Consider the following 22,120-nt stretch of genomic DNA (forward strand, 5'->3'; position numbering starts at 1 on the left):
GTATCAAAATAACTTTCAAAATCATGATAAATGAATCGATCACATGATGCAAGATTACTCGAGTAATAACACAAGAAGTAAAATTAATTATTTCTTCGTGTGCCCGCGCACACACACGCGCATATATTAGTTTACTAATAACCAAATACTTAATATATAATATAGTCACTGGGATGATCCAATTATATTAAATCAGTTACAGGAGGAAAGGCCTCGGCTCCGAGAGGAAGACTACCATACGCATACAGTTCTTGTCGAGCATAAATACGACGATGAATCAAGTCGCGGCTAGCCAGCTAGCTAAGTGCTAACCGGAATCGGATTATTTAAAAACAAAAGATGATCATAATTGAAAATATTTTAATTTTTAGGAAAAATATATATAGAATGGCCTCTAATATTAGTTAATTATAACAACGGAATTAACGTGGTAGTAGCTAGGATACTTGGAATATATAATATTAATAATGGCGATCATGAGGATGACAGAAGAGAGGGAGCTGCCGCCGGAGCACTGCCGTCATTATCAATAGTGTGGCCACTGTTGTTCGATCGGATGGTCGGGCGGGTTTCGACGCCTCCTTTCGTTGTGACCCGCCAAGCGCCTTCTGCAACTTCTTTTTGAATCATCGAACTCCGACAGCTCATGAAATCTGCACTACAACCTACCTATAATCAATTAATTCATATATTAAAAGTGCATGCACTTGTGACTATATCTACTTACCTAACTAGCTAGATTCGTTATTTTTTTAAAATAAATTTTTTTTATCTTAATGTTTAATATTTAGATCGATAAATTTGAAATAATACAAATGTACCTTCGTTGAGGTAATTTTTCATGGAACTGTCACGTGAACCTAACCAGGCCAGTCGCCTTCTTGGTCAAACTAATGATCACTTGGTAATATATATAATAATAAAATAGAACATAACAGTGTATTGGTTATAGAATTTTAAGTGAGTTTTGTAGAGTTTAAAATTTAGAAGTATTAATTTAAAATTGTATATATTTCATCATTAAAGTTTAGTGGTATTCAAGATAAACACTTGTAGAATTTAAAAAGTCATGTGATATTTAAACATGACTTTTAAAAACTTTACAAAAGTTTAGAGGTAATCAAAATATCAAATTGTCAATAAACTTTTAAAAAATTCATTGAATTCTATTTAGTACAAAAATTAATGTTTGAGGTACAACAATAGAATATCAATAATTGTCTTTAGTTCAATATAAATATTTAGATGAACATTTAATTGAAAAGTGTCTCAAACTCATACACATTTTTTTTCATTTATATTAAAAATAGTCTCTATATATACAAACATCAGTCTCATACATACTAATTATATTAAAATAATCTCTATACAAACATATTTTTCTATTGAAAATTTTAAAAAAGTAAAAATTATTATCTTTCATTTTATTTTTTGAATTCTATTTACAAAACCTCACGAGATTTAAATCATATTTATTAAATTTTATTATAAAAATTTATAATACTACACAACAAAAATTATAATATTTTATTGATCATAAATTGAAAGTTACAATAATTATTTTTGATGAATAATTCACTATTTATTATATAAAATTTGATGTTGTAGTTATTTTATATAATTTTTGTTAAATAAAAATTTACGATAGTGAATTTATTCACTTTAATATATATTATGTATGTATTAATGTATATATGTGGATAGTTGTATAAAATTAAATATATTCAAATTTTATAGAGTTATATTAATTGCTTGATTGCAATTAATTTAATGGTTTAACGATTTTTGTAAAGAAACGGATAAGTAAAAATTATTTATTTTAAGAATATAAATATTAAAAAAATATAAATAGAAGTTATTGACACATAATTAAAAGAAATAAATTTTAAAATCACATTCATGAAGTATAAAATTCCTAGAGTTCCAGAAAAAGTTTATAAATGTCTATAAAATCTATTTAAAACAAATCATTTTTTGAAAATTTTTAGATGTTTGAGATTCTATTAATGTCTATAGTCTAAACGACTACATAAAAGTTTATCATTTAAAAAATTTCAGTAAATTTCTACAACGAATACATCATAAAATATCAATAATTTATTTAATATAGGGCCGGTTTACGGTCATATGTCCAGACCCGATCCCAGTTCTTGTTTCTGAGATCCGGATCCAAGGGCCACTATCAGGGAAAAGTTTTCAGCCTATTGCATAATTTTAGGTTTATACATTTGCTTATTATAAGTTCTAAATTGCAAGAAACTCAAGGGGTGTTTAAAAATGCTTTAAACATTTACAAATACGAGACGAAAAAAAGAAAAAGCTCAACAAATTAATATGGCGCGTTTAGACTTGTTATTGGAGTTTGGTCAATTATAAAAACGAAAGGCCAAGACTTTATAATATATGGAATTATCCGAGCAAACACGGATTACTAATTAAAAAAGCTAGAATTATAAAAATAATAATAATAACTTAAAAAATATATACAAATAGAGACCCTCGAACTGCACCAGTCAACAACTTGATCAAAACGAGACTGGAAACTGAATAAAATAATCTGAAACATTGTATCCGAAGATAGATTAAAATACTATTATCCCAAACCCAAAACAAAGTCCACACCAAACTATATACAATAAAATAACAATATATAAAAATAAAAAAGTATAATAATATTTTAAAATCACTTTGACAATAAAACAGAGTTTTCAGTATGACAAACCTGCTGCATTGCTGGCAAAACCGCTGCCGGATTCCGGCCACCACCACCACCTGCGCCTTGGCGTGGTGTTCGCAGACCTTGTGCCGCCGGTGATAAGCCTTGGCATCTCTCAAATCCACGGAGCAATTCTCCGCCTGGCACATCTTCATCGAACTCCCACCACCACCACCACCACCACCACCACCACCACCACCACCACCAATTACAATCGACCCTCTCTTGCTGGAGGCGCCGCCACCCCCCAAAGCCGCCGCCTCCGCCGCCCTTTTCCTCTTATCCTCATCGATCCCACCACCGCCAATATTCCGCTCATCGTCTTCCGATTCACGAGCAACGTGGCCGTCCATGTTCGTATGCTGCTTGAGAAGGTCAATTGCGCGAATCCTGTTATTAATACTAGTGGCTTCCATTACTGATCGAGTTTGATCGATGAAAAATGTTTGGTTGGTGTGGTGGTGGGGTGATGAGAATTTTTTGAGAGTAAAAAAGTTGAAAATGGGGAGAATGGGATGTGTGAGGACCACAACCCAATCACTTTTTTTGTATGTATTGTATATAGAGGGATCACATTCATCCAACGGAGCTGGTTTAACGGCTAGAACATATATAAAATGGAAACTCGGTCTATTATTATTCATCAAATGTATGTGAGGAAACTACTTAAATCGTGTTGCTCATATGCTTATTGAATTATTATATTTTTATAGACTTATTTGTACCAAACACCCCTGTGAAATATTGAAAATGTACAATTCTCCTCTGTAAAATTTTAATAGGCATCTTCAACCCTAACCTTTTAAAAAATTAGCAATCGCCCCATCAGATGAGTGATTGTTGCGCACGCGTCCCTCATGCGACAGGGCAAAGATTTTGAATTTTTTTTGCACCAAATACCCATGTGAAATATTAAAAATGCATATTTGATCCCTGTGAAAATAATTTTTAAATTTATTCAACTCATAATACACAATTTTTATTAAAATCTAATTATATAATATTTAGCAAACACTTTTTGTTTATTAATATTATTTTTAATTTTAAATTTATTATAATTATATAATTATTTTCCAAAAAATCTTATTTTTTTAATGATTTAAAAAGTACCAAAATATTAAATCAAAATGATAATTTCATGCATATCACTTTTTAATTTAGGATTATAGATTTTTGAACCAAAATCTAAATTTTTTAAAATGCATTGCAGAATTTGCATTAAATAATAATACACAATATTTATTAAGATCTAATTATAAAATATTTTTCAAACATTTTTAATTTTATTTATTTTTATTTTTTATTTTTTATTTTTTATTTATAATTTATAATTAATTTATTTTTAAAAAAAATATTACTTTATCTCGTTATCATTATTTTTATCAAATCATTTCGTGTTTTCAATTTCTACATTAAACATGATTCATAAATAAGGATTTAAATATCTAAAAATACCAAAATATTGAACCAAATGATAAGTTCATGAATGTTACTTTTTGAAATTAGAATTATATAAGCATGTTATTTTTTTTATTATTTATTACAAATTGTGCAATGCATATTCTTGAAAAATTTTAATTTTGGTTCAATAATATATAGTCCTATATTAAAAAGCAATATGTTTGAACTTATCGGTTTAGTTCAATATTTTGGTACTTGAAATTATTTAAATACTTGTTTATGAATGCATGTTTAATGGAAAAGTTGGAAATATGAAGTGAGTTTAATAAAATAATGATAATATTATAAAGTAATAATATTTTTTAGAAAATAATTAATTAATGATAATACATTTAAAATAAAAAATAAAATTAATAAAACAAAAAATGTTTGCTAAATATTTATAATTGGATTTTATTAAAAATTGTGTATTATGTGTTGAATAGATTTAAAAATTATTTTAACAGGGGTCAAAAAAGCATTTTTAATATTTCACAGGGGTATTTGGTGCAAAAAAAAATATCAAAATATTTGCCCAGTCGCATGAAGGGCGCGTGCGCAACAATCACTCATCTGATGGAGCGAGTGTGCTAATTTTTTAAAAGGTTACCTATTAAAATTTCACAGGAGAGAAGTGTGCATTTTCAATATTTCACAGGGATGTTTCATGCAAATAACTCTATTTTTATATTATGACTATGTGCTTGAATTAAAATAAGAGATGTTTATCTGATAGATGAGTCGATCCATAATATAGATTGAACCATAAACAAAACTTTATAAACACCTTAAAACACTTTTACCTAGCTAAAATACAAATAAGTATTTTCTACGTACGAGCTTCTCCAAACTCTTATAATCAATATATTTAATCCCTAGAAATTAGCTTCTCAAATTACAATAAAAGTAATAAAATGTTGATGATGTCTTGTGTTGTCGTAGTAGGTAAATGTTTTGATTTGATTAATTAGGGATAATAGCGAAAATAGTTATGTAAGTTTGTTTATTTTGTATTTTGGTTTTGTAAGTATTAAATTTTGGGTTTTGATCCTGTAAGTTGAGTTATGTTTTGTTTTTAGTCTTTTTTTTCTTTTGAGTGCTGATGTGACAACCGACATATCATTATTTCTCAGTATCACGTAATTAAGCATTTTAGTTGTAACATATGATGTCACGTCAACACTGCATGAAAAAAAAACTAAAAACCAAACTATAATTTAATTAATAGGATCAAAAGCAAAAATTGAATACTTATAAGACCAAAAAAACAAAATGAGCAAACGTACAATACCATTTTGACTATATTCTCGATTAATTATCCTATAAGTTCAAAACTTTATTTTTCTCATATTAGTTCACTTATCACCGTTAAACATGATCGAATGATACGATTTCCTTCGTTCTTAATTTCCTTGGTTAGCTCACATATATTTTTAAAGATTTGATAACATATTAATATATTGGTCTTCAATTTTTTGTTGATCATATTTATACGGGGGAAAATACATTTTTCGACTTATAACTATGTTCTTTCATTTTTATCATGTAATTTTATATTTTTGATCATGTCATTCTCAATCATATCGTCTAACCCACGAGTACGGGTGATCAAGGTGCGATTTTGAGGTTTTTTCAAAAAAATTCAAACCGAATTGTCATGCTTGCGGTTCGGTTATACTTTATTTTTTTAAATTACGGTCTTGCATGTAAAATTGGTTTCGCAGCTTTGGGCGGTTTTAAACGATGGCAGTCGGTTCGCGGTTTTTTTTGGATGATAGATAAAATGCAAAAAATAGAACTATTCAAATTATTTAAAATAATGAATGAAAACTATAATAAACAAAATAAAACTATAGAAAATAACAATCAAACGACAAAATAGCAAGAGAGAAAGAGGGAAAAAAATGAAGGAGAGTTGAGATAGTGGAGGTGGCAAAAGTAGAGAATTTATTGTGTATATAATGTTCGTTATTAAATACAACCCTAGCTAAATAAAATTGTATATGGCGGTGCGGAGCGTGCGATTTTGGCTAAATATTATAACTGCATCGTGGGGGCGGGGCGTTTTCTTTTTTTTTTTTTCCCCTTAACCGCGGTTATTTTAAAAAAAAATGAGATACAACGGTGCGGCGCGGTGCGATATAGTGCGGTCGGTTCGGGCGGTTTTTGAAAAATTTTGATCAGCCCTACCCATGAGTTTGCATTTGTTTTCAGTTTTAGACCTTTTTAATCAGATTGTTGATGTGAATAATGATGTGCCATAAAAAAATTATTAACGTGATGTTGAACATCGATGATATGTCTCATGTCATGTCAAGATGTTGAACATCGATGATATGTCTCATGTCATGTCAATATTCCGAGAAAAAAAAAATTTAATTGAATTATGTACAAAATAGTGGACTTTTGTTTTTGAATTTATACAAAATAGTGGACTAAGATATCATGCAGAATTAACCAACAAACATGGGGAAAAACGTGCAAGTTCCATGGCAAAAATTATAATTTCCCAATTAATAAAATATGGATGGCATTTCATTTGATTTCACTCATTTACTTAGCGGAATTAAATCATTAATACATTATTATAAATTAATTATTGATATCTCTTGAATTTGGTTATACCGTACGGATCAAATAATAAGAATTATTGTTTGAAAAACATAAACCAATTTCGAAGAAGACTATGATTTTCATAAAAGATCACATATGAATAAAATAAAATTAAATGACTGAGAACAAAAGTGAGCAGGGTATTGGGTACCTGCACTGCACCGTATGATACATGAATTTCGTTAGTGACGGTTAAAACAATGTATCTATATATATATATATATATATATATATATATATATATAACTAATCTAAGATTAAATTTTTGAAATGTTAGAATGTTTGTTACTCGAATTGGCTGGAATTATACACTTTCTTGACAAGTCTATCATATAAAGTTTATCTAATGAATGTTACTTGACTAACTTTTTTTTTTTTTTTTTACTTTGCAGACCATTCTACGAAGACTTATCAAGTACACACATAAAAATAGTGATCGCGAGTTCTATCATCATTAAAACAATACATATGAGTTGATAATGAATGTTGATTTTTTAAAAAGTATAGTTCGATCAACTTCAAAAAAAAAAAGAAGTATATTTCGATTAAATATTAGTTCTCTAGTTCGGTGGGAGCCAACTGCCAAGTACATTTATAAATGAATTACAATACTTCTTCTTATACTCGATTTTTTTAAAAATATTAAGCTCATTTCTTTATATTATTATTATTATTAGATGAAATTAAAAGTTTTTTTGTTTTCGTATTCGCATAAAAAAATTCACACCCATATACGTAATATGAGTAAGTTTTCCGTAAGACAGTATCACATATCTATATTTGTGAACCTAGTAATAAAAAATTATATTTTTTTATGAGTAAATGATGCATATCATATAATTGATCAATGAAACATTACCACACAAGGTTTTTACTTTTTGCTATAACATATATATTTATAAAATGTATATTATTAATACTATACTATATTTCAGTGTCATCTCAAAATTTCTCAAACAACGCGGCATCGTGAATTCGCGCACAAAATAAAGTTACCAAAAAGAAAAGCTCAATATCAAGAAAAGTGAGACCAAAGTTACATATTTCACGTGCGGGGAATTCGAAGAAGGAGTGGCCCCCTACATAGTCAAAATATATGGGAAACCTCATATTATTTTATACAAAAAATATCGAGTGTAACGATAATATATTTTCTTTTTTTTAGAGTATAAGTACAATATTTTATTAATATTACAATTACACGATATAACAATGTAATGAAACTACCTGCACAACCAACGGAATTTGAGCATGGACTCGAGACTTGCTTATCTCAAACGATAATATATTTTCAGTTGTGATTTATGTGGCCAATTCTCAAGATTTGAGAGCCCTTCATTGGTTATTTACTTATTTTATTTCTAACAAGAAAAATAAAGACAAAAACTTTAGTCTAATTTGAATCAATCAAAGGACGAAACATGGTCTACACTATTTATTTCACATGCCCACAAGAAACTTTAATTTGTGTCCTTTCGAAGGGGAGAGTACATCCCCATTAAAGTGGTGGGAAAAAAATAAATAAATATATAGATGTCATTGTATTATTATAATAGAGACTTTTTAATTAACCAACTTTCAATTAATTGATAAAATTTAAGATTAAATTATAATTATATCATAACTTAATTACCAAAAAAACCAAAATTATTAGACATTAGTCATTTTATACGATCACATTTTTTTAGCCATTAGATTTTATCTTATTTAACAAAATGACATTCACTATATTTGTTTGTTTTTTAAAATTTTTAGATTAGATAGTTATCACTCTTAAAATTTTTGAATATTAATTCATCATGTGAATTCTAAAAATAACATGAAAATTAATTAACATAAAAAATTTATATATATGTATGCATCGCGTGCAACAGACGTATGTATGCGTATAATGTATATAGCCCTCTTTTGCCAATGAAGCCAATCGACTTTTTTGCTTGTACCCTACGCCTTCAAGTTTGTACGAGCCAGCCAGGACGATGATTACGTGTCAACCAACGAATCGGGATGGACCAAGTTTAATTTATTGTTTGATTTGATTTAACATGGGGCAAATTAACCAAGGTAAAAGAACATACCCATTTTTGGCCCATCTCGAGTAGCATGCGATAAGTTTTTGTTCTCACTTTTAACGATAAAAAGGTTAAAGTAAAATAGGAGAATATTTTTTTCCCACAGGAGAGAAGTCTCATCATCAAATAAGTCTCATCATCACAGGAGAATTTTTTATTTTTTTTTTTATTTTTATGGGCGTAAAACGATTTGAACCGATCTATATTTGTAATTCAAAACAATAATTTTGTCATAAAAAATTATTGTTTTTCATAAGTCAAGTCAAGTCGAAGATAAGTGTCAAATTTTTTTTTTTATTATTATTATAAATTATAATGTTATTTTTTTGAAAAAAAATTAGAGAGCAACGCAAAATAATTTGCACGAACAAGGTAAAATATTAGCAAATGTGTCGTGGTTATCCTTTCGAAAATAACTAGCTAGTTTAGGAATTGTGTTAATTGCACTTCAAATTTTGTTATAAGTGCTACACTTTGTTTTTGTTTTATGGACTAATAACAAAAATATCAAATGATAATTTTTTTTTAAAAAAAAATTTAAAATATGAAAAAAACACACACAACATTTTATCTTCTTTGATGTATTTAGTTCATCGTTTTAGAAATTATACTGACAAATAAATATCTTAAAAATACAAATAAAAAATAAATTGAAAAATAACAAATAATATTTAAATCGCGTTCTTTATACATTCTCTAAATTTACAAGCTGGAAAATTCTCAATATAGCCGGAAGGGACCATCAATAAAGCCTGGCCAGGGCAAAGCTAGCTAATTTAGAGAATGCATGTGTAAAGAACGTGAGAATTTTCCAGCTTGTAAATTTAGATAATGTGTGGTTATGTAAAATTTAAACGAAAGTCAGTGGTAAGAGAAATTTGAAAATTTTGATTGTTACGGGTTGTAACTAAATTGAACCGATCAAGATAATGTGTGGTTATGTAAAATTTAAACAAAACGTCGCGGTCAGATAAATTTGAAAATTTTGATTATTATGATTTACGGGTTTGATGTCCCTAAAAAATATATGGGTCTAACCCGACCCGAGCCCAATAATCCATATTTTTGGAAATATACTTTGAGGTCCATCTAGTTTATTTTATGAAAAACCCAGTCTGAAATGGCCCTGTTAAGGAATAAGATCATAATCATGAATTCATGGGCTTGAGCCCTAACTGGTATGGTTGGAGCCCGACCCGAGCCCAGGAAGGGCCCAATATCTGGAACCTTCCATTACTCTCAGGCACATGAAGATCATCAACAGATAAGAACAATATCTTATGAATCCAAGATTTGATATTATCTTTAAATTGATGTTAGAGTCCTACTTGGTCAGGGCTCCTACCCGAGTAGAGTCATACTCTAACACATATTCTACCTCATCAAGGTAACTTACCCCTCCAGCCCCTATAAATACAGGTATGGTTCATGGTTTATTCATTCATCTCTTCTATTCACTTCTTGTTCACACACTCACGCACGCATATTCTCTTGTTCTTACTTTTTGTCAAGCTCTTTCACTTTCGAGCACTGACTTAGGCATACAGAGGGGTCACGCCGAAACACCTTCGGCGCCCCCTAACTCAGCTTTTGTCTGTGCAGTGCACGTGAAACCCGACCCGACCCGCTTTGTGGAGAATTTGGAGATTCGCTCTACCAGACCGAACCCGAAGATAAAAAATAGACATCATCAATTGGCGCCGTCTGTGGAAAATTGAAAAAACAGAGTTAAGATGGTTGGCACGAATGGAGTAGATGCACATATGGAGCAACTAATTGCGGCCGCTGTTGAAAAGGCTATGGCTGCAAGGGCGGCCAATCTCCCTCCCCCTACCACCAGATCAGAACGCGTAATTAAAGGAGATCAAGAAATTGAAAGAAGAGATGGAGCTTTTGAAGAAGAAGCAGTCCGGATATCTAGCCACACCAGTCCGGAATATTCCCTTTTCCGCTGAGATACTGGAGTCCGAACTCCCCAAAAACTTTAAATTCCCGCACGTTGGGGAATATGATGGAAAAGGGGATCCGAAAGAGCACCTGTCTCATTTTGAGAATGCTGCGTTGTTGCATAAATATTCCGACCCTATCAAGTGCCGGGTCTTCCTCAATACTTTGATAGGACCAGCTCAACAATGGTTCAACCTATTACGTCCAGGGGATATCAAGGAGTTCAAGGATTTCAGCAAGGCTTTCCTACACCATTTTTCTAGTAGCAAAAAGCATCCCACCACTACTCTCAGTCTTTTCGCTATCAAACAGCAAGGTCAAGAGGATTTGCGAGTATATATTCGTCGATTTAGTGCTCTGGCTCTTGAAGTACCTACTGCTACTACTGATCTGCTCATCAGTGCCTTTACCCAAGGACTTACTACAGGGGATTTTCTTAAATCCTTGATCAAAAAACCGCCGTCTACATACGATGAACTGCTTGCTTGGGCCGAAAAATATGTGAATTTAGAGGAGATACAAGTTTCCCTGTTAAATAGTGGGATGGACAGACCACCCAGCCCGAAGAGCACCAGGATCCATAACACATCACGGAAGATGGGGCTATCGCCCCGACCCAAACTCTTAGGACAATTCACGTCCTTCACCCCTTTAAGGATGGGTAAAACTCAGGCCATGCGAATATGTGAAGAAAAGAGACTTCTACAGAGACCTTCATTGAGTGAGCAGGGGCCCCGCAGGCCAAAATCTGATAAGTATTGTGACTTTCACAATGAGTATGGACACAATACTAATGATTGTCGTCAGCTGGAGCAAGAGATTGAGAGAATAATTCAACAGGAGCCAGGTATGAAGGATAGGTTGGCACGACAAAAAAGAGGATACCCCTCGAATAAGAGGAGTCACGAAGGCCCCGATCATTATGCATCAAGACCCTGACCTGGGCCGCCACAAGGAAATTTCCAGCGTCCGAATCAAAATCAACCTGGGAATAACCAAGGACCACCCCCTCCTACAAAAGGTGTCATCAACATGATATCTGGGGGACCGACTGATGGATATTCAAATAGGGCAAGGAAGACAAGCAGTCGAAAATTGAGCAACATGAAGATAACCGACCAGGTGGTTAGGACAGGCCCGATCCTTTCCTTTGGCCCGGGTGATCTTAAAGGCTTGTCAGATACTACTCATAATGATGCACTGGTTATTCGAGCTCAAGTCGCCAATTACGATGTGGCCCGGATTTTTGTGGATTTCGGGAGCTGGGTCAATGTACTATTCCAAGAGACAATAAATCAGATGGATTTGGGAGAATATAAAGTAGAACCAGTGGTGACGTCCTTGTTCGGGTTCACAGGTCATGCCATCCGACCTACTGGATTGATCAATTTGCCCCTCACTTTGGGCAAGGACCGTACTAGTAAAACACAGATTGTCAGCTTTATTATCGTGGACGCACCATCAGCATACAACGTTATCTTGGGAAGACCAGCCATGACTACGTTCATGGCCGTGGCTTCAGCACTATATCAAAAGATCAAATTTCTTGTGGGTAATGAAGTGGGCGAGGTTCAAGGAGATCAGAAGATTTCTCGAAAGTGCTACGTAGAAGAGGTACGGATAGAACAAAAAGAAGTCAAAAATTAATCCCGATGACCGACCCGGGCCTGTAGGTCGGGAACAAGTAAATTTGTTGAAAGAAGATACCCCTCTTACTGCCAAAGAAGAGTGCGAAGAATTTTTGATTTGCCCTCCGATCGGGTCGGTCAAGGTGGCTCGGACGCTAGAAGTCTCTCTTAAAGAGCAATTAATACAATGTCTAATGGAGAACAAAGACGCCTTCGCATGGTCCGTATCTGATCTCTTGGGAGTACGGAGAGAAGAATGAAGCATAGGCTAAATGTTATACGGGACTATCGCCCCATTATTCAAAAGAAAAGGCACTTCGGGCCTGAAAAAGATGCTGAGATTCAAGGACAAATTGATGAACTTTTGAAAGCCGGACACATTCAAGAAGTATATTTCCCGACCTGGTTATCAAATGTAGTACTGGTACCCAAGTCCTCAGGCAAGTGGCGCATGTGCGTGGATTTTCGTGATCTCAACAAAGCATGTCCAAAGGATTGCTATCCCTTGCCCCGAATAGACCAGCTGGTAGATTCTACATCCGGGCACGAGTTGTTGTGCTTCCTGGACGCTTATCAGGGGTATCATCAAATCCCCTTAGCCAAGGAAGATCAAAATAAAATGAGTTTTGTCACTTCCACGGGGACTTATTGCTATGTAGTTATGCCCTTTGGGCTCAAGAATACTGGGGCCACTTATCAAAGATTAATGGACAAAGTGTTCAAACAACAGATAGGCAAAAATATTGAAGTGTATGTGGATGACATTTTGGTCAAGACCCGAACAGCTAAACAATTCATCGCCGACCTGACTCAAACATTTCAGACATTGCGTGATTATCGACTAAAGTTAAATCCGAGCAAGTGTACATTTGGGGTTCAAACCGGGGAATTTTTGGGGTACATGGTCACCTGGAGAGGAATTGAAGCTAACCCGGAAAAAATTCAGGCCATTATCTCTATGGAGTCACCCAAGAACATTCAGGAAGTCCAACGGCTGTCAGGAAGGATTGCCGCAATGGCGTGGTTCATTTCAAGATCGGCGGACAAAAGCTTTATTTTCTTCAAAGCACTCAGAAAAACTAAAAACTTTGAGTGGGATGAACAAAGCGAAAAATCTTTTCAATAGTTGAAAACATATCTAAAAGAGCTACCGGTGTTGAACAAACCAGTACAGGGAGAAGAACTCTTTGTGTATCTAGCTGTCACACCCCGAGCTGCTAGCTCGGTCCTAGTCAGGAAGGAGGGGGTGAATCATCTACCTGTCTATTTTGTCAGTCATGCCTTGAAAGGAGCAGAGCTTAACTACATGACACAAGAAAAGTTAGCTATGGCCCTCGTAATTACAGTCAGAAAGCTAAGGCCTTATTTCCTCTCTCATCCGATCACTGTTCTTACCAACAACGCCTTGGGAAAAATTGCGGCCAACCCAGATGCATCGGGAAGATTGATCAAGTAGATTACAGAGTTAAGTGAGTATGATATAAAGTTTGAGCCCCGAACTGCTATCAAAGCTCAAGCCCTAGCTGATTTTTTAGCAGAGACTGTCCAGTTAGAACAAGAAGACCATTGAAAGATATTTGTAGATGGATCATCTTGTCAAACAGGAAGCGGGGTCGGGATTGTGATAGTATCACCTTGGGGTGAGGAAACCAACATATCAATAAGGTTGGATTTCCGAGCATCTAATAATGAAGCGGAATATAAAGCACTCTTGCTCGGACTAAAGGCTGCTCGGAATCTCGGTATATCCCAAGCTACCCTTTATTCAGATTCACAATTGGCCATACAATAGAGTAAGGGGAAGTTTGAAACCAAGAACGAAAAAATGATAAAATATGCTCAAGCATTGGACAAAGCCAAGGAAGATTTTACCGAACTCATTATGGAATTGATCCCGAGGACTGAAAATACAAAGGCCGATCACTTGGCCCATCTCGCAAGTTCCGTAGGGGAACCATCTGAGCCCGGATTGAAGGAAAAAGAAATGATATCTCAACTTGAAAGTTTAGATGACATAATAGCGGATGTACTGGAAGGGGATTGGAGGTATGACATACACAAATACCTAACTGAGAATGAGCTTCCGAACGACAGCAAGAAGGCCCGAGAAATTAAAAGAAGAGCCTTATGAAAAGGTCCATTCATTTAGGCGAAGGCGATGTATTCAAATTTCATCCATCAACACACTCAACAGTGGGGCATTTCGAGATAGCTCATATTAGCTGTGGCTGTCTCCACTTTGGGTCCTTAGTTTCACTTCAATTTTTTTTAATATACTAAAAACTTGTTATTTTAGATAGATGTCAGTTTAATTATCGAATATTGTAAGATCCTTGCTCTGAAAATCCAATCTTGTTCTTATATTTTTGTTAGAAAATCAGCTAATCATGTTGTTTATTTGTTAATTAGAAGAGTCGGTTCTTTGTCTGGTCTAGAAGATCGACTAGTTCTTTCGCCTTGTGAAATTTTCAATGTAATCTGCCATAACTTGGTTAATTGGTTTGATATAATATTATGTTTACCTAAAAAATATAATATAGTTTAGGTATTTTAGTTTTTAAGTAATAAATAAATAATACAATATGGACAATCAGGGACGATAAAAAACTCGCTTAATAAAGTTGAATAATGAGCATAGTCAATCGTAAAGAAAGTCATTCTCCATTGTCGTGAAGGTCTTCACATGCTTATTGTCGAAAAAACTCGCTTAATAATGACGATAAAAACATGTAACGTTAAAACAAGATGAATCAAAAGATTTTATTTATTTATTTTTATCATGAAACAAATTATCTTCATACAAACATTTATAATAATTATAATATATTATTTTTATTATTTATAATAAATTATATGAAAGATACAGTGTGAACTACGAATACTTTTGGTTTTTAAGACTTCACCACATTACTATATATTTAAATCCAAAAATCCATGCCACATGAACAACCTAATGAATAACACATCAAAATTTACTATATAATACCTAGTTTAAAAAATTGTATCGTCAACATGATGATCAATGGGCTTTGTCCCATAAAAAAATATTGATATTCAATATAAATCCACTTTTCCTTCCCTTAAACTGCATGAAATCTTATTTAAAAAAACGGTATGAAATCATGACATGTTAAAGGGTTGAGCTTGGTTTTAAATGGGTGACTTTATAGAATGGGTTAAATGAATAAACTTACGTAGTTAATACAAATTTATAGAAGTTTGGCTGGGCTACAATATCCCAGCTTTAGATCTGTCTATGTGTACGGTTTATTATATAGATATATTCGTAGCTGTTCTGTTTTTAACACGAAGTAATCTAAAAATATGTTAAATCGAGAATCGAGATATGACCTATAATTAGGGGTGCAATCGAGTCGAGTCGAGTCGAGTCGAGCCGAGTATCATACTACTTGAGCTCGACTCATATTTGACTACTCAAACTCGAGTTCGAGCTCGATCGAGTAATTAATTTCGTACTCGAGCTCGAGCTCGATTATAGTTCGAGTTACTCGAGCTCGAGCTCGAAAAATAAATAAATAAATAAAATATTATATATATATATATATATATATATATATATATATATATATATATATATATATGATCGAGTAGCTCGCGAGCTACTCGAGCACATACATTGAAAGCCCGAGCTCGAGTTTTGACCGAGCTACTCACGAGTAGCTCAGCTCGTTTGCACCCATACCTATAAGATATAACACATTTTATCTCAAATTCTCAATTTTGAAACGAGATACTGAATTCAAAATCGATCGTAACAAATATTTTTCTCAACTTAAACAAAAATAAGTACCATTTATAACGCTTAGGCAAAAACTCTTAGGAGACGGTCTCACAGGTTAATTTTGTGAAGCGAGTGTCCTATTTGGATATGAAAAAATATTATTTTTTATATAAAAAATATTACTTATTATTGCAAATATGAGTAGGGTTAACCCGTCTCATAGATAAAGATCCGTGAGACCATCTCACAGATAAATATCGTTGAGACCGTCTCACAAGAGATTTACGGACTTAAGCAAAAACTTTTATGAGACGGTCTCAAGAGTCGTTTTTTTAGACGAGTCTTTTATATGAGTTATCTATTAAAAAATATTACATTTTATGCCAAAAGTATTATTTATTATTATAAATATGGATAGAGTTGATTCGTCTCACGATGAGACCGTCTCACAAAAGTGTTACTCTTAATTATTTTTATATAAAAAAAGACAGTTTTAGGATATTAAAGTTTTTTGGACCAAGAAGTAGAAAGGCCCATTATTCTATGTCCATTAAAGGCCCAATATTATGTCTACCTTTTGCTACTATCGGCCATTTTTCTCAATAATTCACTCTGCACAGTGCACAGTGCACACCCCATTATTATTTTTCTCTTTCTCAGATTGACGTTTATTTATTTATTTTTTTAAAAAAAATTATTTTCTTTGAATTCCGGGAGAATTTGTGTGGTGCTTCAGGTGAGTCAGTCATATGAAATCATTTTATATATTATTTTCAAAGTCGTCTGAAATATTTTGATCGAGTGAATGCATATAGTTATTCTAATTATTTAGTTTGTAGACGCAAAGTGTTGAGTATTTCTGCCAAAAAAAGGCTGCATTCACGTGAAGAGGAGCAGGTTTCAGACTGCCGATTGGTTAATGGTTATTAAATCGAAATGGGTTAGCGTACTTTTGATCAAGAATCAATATCAACGTACGAATTACTTGAAATAGAAGTTTTGGGTTTGTTATATTCAGATTGCTGGTATCATGTTCAATGTATTTGAAATGCAGCTGTTATCTTGGCAAGAATCAACGTATGTGTTTATTGGAACTGTTGGGTTGTTGGGTTAGCTGGTACTAAAGTCACGAAGTTTTAAGTTTTGAAATAGTTTTCTTGGTGTATATTTTCGGTGAAATTCTGAATTCGTTATTTTTGCGTATATGTTGCTTACGTGCTTACTATTGGTCTAATGTTTATATGTTATCTTGTCATTTACATATGTTTTTCTTCTTTATTGGTTTCTTAGGATCAGCTCACTTATTAAGCCATAAAGTCTGAGCTTGGGATCCAGTGGATGATTGGTATAAGAAATTATTCAATTGGTTATTTTGTTAAGTTAATTTGTTACAACAGCAGAACATGTGTCGACTTATCAATTGTTGTATTTGTTCACTGTAAATTCTTGAGGAAATGAATCCCAATTTATGTAACATTATTGGAAATGGTGTAAAGTACTTGTGCAAAAAAAGGATGCATTCGCGTAGACTGCCCATTGGTCATTCAGATTAAATGGGTTAACGAACTTTAGGTGGAGAATCTGCATGAATGCACAAACTGCATGATGCAGAACTTATTTATGGCTTTATTATATTCAGAATGCATGTATATTTTATGTTGAATGTATTTGTTGGTTATTTGTTATGAAGCAGTAAATTGTTTTAGGTGAAATTATGATTTTATTGTTGTTCTGAATATATTGCTTATTGGTTTCCTCGAACTAAAGAAACTTTCAAATTTCATGATAAGTTTAATTTCGAGACAAAGTTTGATCCCATCGCTGCGTTTGCAGGAGAAAATGGAGAATAGTGCTGCAGTTCAACAGACTCATGGGGGGCATTTTGTTTTTAGTGGTTTGTATTCCTACGTGAGCACAAGAAATGATGGTTTGAGAAACTCAATTGAAGGAATATTCGACAATGGAGGCTCTTGGAATCCTGTTTTATCATCATTTGTAGGCAGCTTTCATGAGTCTTCTCCCCTTGCTCGTAGAAAGTATCCGATAGAGGATGATATCCTTGTTGGCATTGGAATGGCAACATTTTTCATGAGAGGGCTTGTTTCGGCAGTGAGCTTCACTGCTAAAGCTCCATTTGAAAGGGTGAAGTTTTTGCTTCAGAATCAGCAAGAGTTGATCAAATGCGGTAGACTATCTAGGCCATACGGTGGGATTTCGGATTGCTTTGTTAGACTTGTCAAGAATGAGGGTGTTTTCTCTCTCTGGAGAGGCAACTCAGTTAGTCTTATCAGAATCTTCCCTGAACAGGTCAATTTTAATCCTAAAACGAAACATGATTCTTTACTTGTTTTGTTTTGTGGTTCTCTGTTCTGATGTGTTTACACAATTTTCACACTTTCTTGAATCTGTGTGTTCTAGCCAGGCCCTCAATGTTATATCTAGTTATGTCGTTCGTCGAATTTGTGTTGGCTTGACGAAAGACAGAGTTGGTGGTTATGAAACAAGTTTAAAGACCATGGTTGCTCACACATGTTTTTATTCGTGTCTCTACCCGCTAAACTATGCTCACACACGTCTAGTTTGCGATATCAAGTGTGTCGAAAATGGAGGTGGAAGGCAGTTCAATGGCTTATTCGATGTCTACAGAAAGACCTTCAAATCTGATGGTTTAGTTGGTATTTACCGTGGATTCTTCATTGGTTACCTAGGCCTCATAATTGGCCACAGTCACATGTTGGTAAATGGTGGCTCACCCACCAAGTCTAATCCATCCAAGGTGAGCGAATCATATGGTCCACAATCTCTCTTCTTATGATGAAAAGGCTTTCTTGACATAACTGGTAACGAGTTATGTATTTTCAACCAATGGCAGAAATTTCCGGCAGAGGCGGCAGCTCTGCTGATTGGGCTACTCGGCATATTGGCTTCTTACCCTTGTGAAACGGTGCAAAGACGAATGATGATGACTTGTGGAGAGGCATCAAAGTACAAGAATTCAGTCGAAGCATTTGTTCAAATCATCAAGAATGAGGGGATTCATTCACTTTACAAGGGGTTTGGAGCATGCCTTCTTTGTATGGTTCCGGTGTATTTAGTCAGGACAGGGCATGACAAACTGGAAAAGAAACCTTTTGGGACTATATCAGTGGTGATAGGGACAAAATAAAAGTAATACTCTCTACATACTATATGTGGAGTAAATAACAAAATTTTGATCATAGCAAATTTCCTGATGCAACCACCAAATCCCTGCCCTTTGGAAATACCGTAGAAAATTTTAAGTACTTTGTAACGTCGAAGATCACGAGTGATCGAGTTGCTTTCTCTGGTGGAGGAGCTGTCTTTTTCTGTTTCCACTTGAATTAGATAAGAAAGTTACATATTAGAAATGAAATTTATGTCAATTTCTTTTTCTTTTTTTCAACTCAATCAAATTCAGCAGCGTACTCATGCAAAACTGATGAATTCAGCTGAAGCAGTACTTATCAGTTCAAAATGGTCAGCAGCACAATCAAATGTCGAGAAAATGGTAAAAACATAATCATATTGGTTGCCATTACTAATGGTAAAATGTCCCTATTATTGGTAGTTGTAACAAGCAAGAGGGCAGCCAAACAATTCACCGAATGAAAATCTCTCGAATTTCATGTATAAATGAAGGTATCTCCCAACTAAATTTTCGAGCCATTTACGTGACAATTGGTTTTGTTGATGTTTCAACTTGATGCTACTGAAAAAGGTAGATGAATAAACCTCAGCATGCATATATAGCACATAGAAGACCATACGAGGAAGGAAAATCTTGCTAAACAATAACAATTTTCTTGAATTTCCATGCACATGGCCTCCTACTTTCCATCCCTCTTCCTATTCCATGTCCTACTCCCCTTGCTGCTAATTCACCCATCTTTCAACTACAGAGCCGCCAAGATCGGTCATATCGCCACCACAAATCACCACCACGACCACCATATTCCCAAAAACTCCACAACAAACCGCAGGCTTCAAAAAGCCTACATCGCCCTTCAAGCTTGGAAACAAGTTATTTACTCAGATCCCTTAAACTTCACCTCCAACTGGAATGGACCCTCAGTATGCAACTACACTGGTGTCTACTGTGCACCATTTCCCAACACCACCACCCAAACCGTTGCTGGAATCGACCTTAACCATGCTGACATAGCCGGCTACCTACCTGAAGAACTCGGCCTTCTCACCGACCTAGCCTTGATCCATTTAAACAGCAACCGGTTCTGTGGAATCATCCCACAATCTTTATCGAACCTCACCTTACTCTTTGAACTAGACCTCAGTAACAACAGATTCGTAGGACCTTTCCCTTCTGTCGTCCTATCTCTACCTACTCTAAAATACCTGGATATTCGTTACAACGAGTTTGAAGGCCAGGTGCCACCTCAACTCTTGAACATAAACCTGGATGCCATATTTATCAACAACAATAGATTCACTTCTTTGATCCCACAAAATATAGGCACAACTCTTGCTTCTGTCATAGTTTTTGCTAACAACAAATTCACAGGCTGCATCCCACCAGGCATAGCCAAATTCGCCAACACTCTGGAAGAACTATTGCTGAGCAACACGAGCTTAACAGGTTGCATACCGAATGAGGTGGGATATCTTTACAAGCTAAGAGTTCTTGACGTGAGCTTCAATCAATTAGTTGGTTCAATACCATATGACATTGCTGGTTTATCGAAACTGGAGATTCTAAACTTAGCCCACAACAAGCTAAGTGGAGCTCTACCTGAGGGAATATGTGTCTTGCCTAGTTTGACAAATCTTACATTCTCGTACAACTTTGTGTGTGAAGAAGAGGGAACATGTTCGAACTTAACAAGAAAAGGGTTCTCGTTCGATGATCGTCGAAACTGTCTGCCGAAAAGGCCATTGCAGAGGAGCAAGAAGGAATGTGATGTAGTTCTGAATAAGCCCGTTAACTGCTCTCAGAATGGCTGTGGCGGCTCTGCTAGTAGTTATAGTTATGCCGCGGTATCTTCAACTCCTCCACCTTGATTAAACCATCACCTGCATGCATGTTACCATTGGAATATCACTTGTATAATGCTCTGTGATTTTTTTTTTCTTTTCTTTTTTTTTTTTTTTCTGGAAGTTTGGAACATGCTCATATATATATGTATCTACTTGTATATATATTACCTTATCTTAATGTAATATTCTGTGTTTAATTATATTGCAAGTATTTGATGACCTTTTTCATTGGTTGGTTGGAATTACCTAATACTTAATTGTATGGTTTCTTGCTCACGTGCATGTGTCATCCGACTGAAAAAAATTGTCCAATTGGTGTGTCCAATAGGGATTGCTACCGTACTTAGTCACAAATTTTTAAAATTTTATTAAAGAAAAAATTGAAAAGTGCTTTTTATAAGTTGTTTTAAAAACTACTTTACTTTGCATACTTTAGTTCCGGGATTTACCCAAGTTTATTATTAATTTTTTTTGGAAAAAAATTGAAAATATAATCCAGAAATATTGAGACAGGCAGTTTAAGGAATTTCCTTTAAATGATAGGGGGGCGTATTGTATTGCTTACAATTATTGGACTATATTCCTAGAAAAAAAATAAAAAATATTGAAATATATATATATATATATATATATATATATATATATATATATCATATATTTAAGATACTCTCACTTTTTTCTAATTATTAATATGCGCGATATTTTCATCATTCACACGAACATATGGGGCTTTTTATTAAAATAATATAAAAGTTAAAAATACATATACAAATACAACATTTTTAAAAAGTTGATCAAAATATTGCAATCCGGGACTTACTGTCCCGGATTCGTCAGACTTTCTGCCACCATAGCAGAAATTCTGACACATATAAATATATATATTGTATATATATTGTTTCGGTTGGATTCGAAATGAGTGTATTTTAAAAAATACAAAAATTAATTT

General features: G+C 33.8%; 4 protein-coding genes across 13 annotated transcripts; 3 read left to right on the forward strand and 1 right to left on the reverse strand.

The window, feature by feature from the left end:
- Positions 1–349: 349 nt before the first annotated feature.
- On the reverse strand, positions 350–3,299 carry LOC140865964 (uncharacterized). 3 transcript variants are annotated; one of them, XM_073270813.1, is made up of 2 exons: positions 2,723–3,289; positions 350–653 (listed from the first exon to the last, which is right to left on the reverse strand). In XM_073270813.1, exons 1-2 carry the CDS (start codon positions 3,130–3,132, stop codon positions 527–529), a joined length of 537 nt encoding a protein of 178 aa, XP_073126914.1. In that variant the 5' UTR covers positions 3,133–3,289; the 3' UTR covers positions 350–526. The 3 variants fall into 3 exon arrangements, with proteins under 3 accessions (XP_073126914.1, XP_073126916.1, XP_073126917.1); XM_073270815.1 differs by having other exon boundaries at positions 541–665; positions 2,723–3,299; XM_073270816.1 differs by having other exon boundaries at positions 547–669; positions 2,723–3,299.
- Positions 3,300–10,725: 7,426 nt separating this feature from the next.
- LOC140860418 (uncharacterized) lies at positions 10,726–11,727 on the forward strand. Its single transcript, XM_073263434.1, has one exon. The coding sequence runs from the start codon at positions 10,726–10,728 to the stop codon at positions 11,725–11,727; it is 1,002 nt and encodes a 333-aa protein (XP_073119535.1).
- A 5,066-nt stretch (positions 11,728–16,793) lies between these two features.
- Positions 16,794–19,595, forward strand: LOC140866222 (ADP,ATP carrier protein 1, mitochondrial-like). Of its 8 annotated transcripts, none has more exons than XM_073271151.1 (5): positions 16,794–16,894; positions 17,449–17,503; positions 17,992–18,465; positions 18,581–18,934; positions 19,031–19,595. In XM_073271151.1, the coding sequence occupies exons 3-5, from the start codon at positions 17,998–18,000 to the stop codon at positions 19,322–19,324; spliced, it is 1,116 nt and encodes a 371-aa protein (XP_073127252.1). In that variant the 5' UTR covers positions 16,794–16,894; positions 17,449–17,503; positions 17,992–17,997; the 3' UTR covers positions 19,325–19,595. The 8 variants fall into 8 exon arrangements, with proteins under 8 accessions (XP_073127252.1, XP_073127250.1, XP_073127255.1 ...); XM_073271152.1 differs by lacking the exons at positions 16,794–16,894; positions 17,449–17,503 and adding exons at positions 16,919–17,132; positions 17,213–17,275; XM_073271149.1 differs by having other exon boundaries at positions 17,449–18,465.
- A 262-nt stretch (positions 19,596–19,857) lies between these two features.
- Positions 19,858–21,291, forward strand: LOC140867582 (leucine-rich repeat extensin-like protein 4). Its single transcript, XM_073272646.1, has one exon. It carries the CDS (start codon positions 19,993–19,995, stop codon positions 21,193–21,195), a length of 1,203 nt encoding a protein of 400 aa, XP_073128747.1. The 5' UTR covers positions 19,858–19,992; the 3' UTR covers positions 21,196–21,291.
- The last annotated feature ends 829 nt before the right edge of the window (positions 21,292–22,120 follow it).

Source organism: Henckelia pumila, chromosome 4, assembly GCF_033568475.1.
Source record: "Henckelia pumila isolate YLH828 chromosome 4, ASM3356847v2, whole genome shotgun sequence".
NCBI classification, from domain to species: Eukaryota; Viridiplantae; Streptophyta; class Magnoliopsida; order Lamiales; family Gesneriaceae; genus Henckelia; species Henckelia pumila.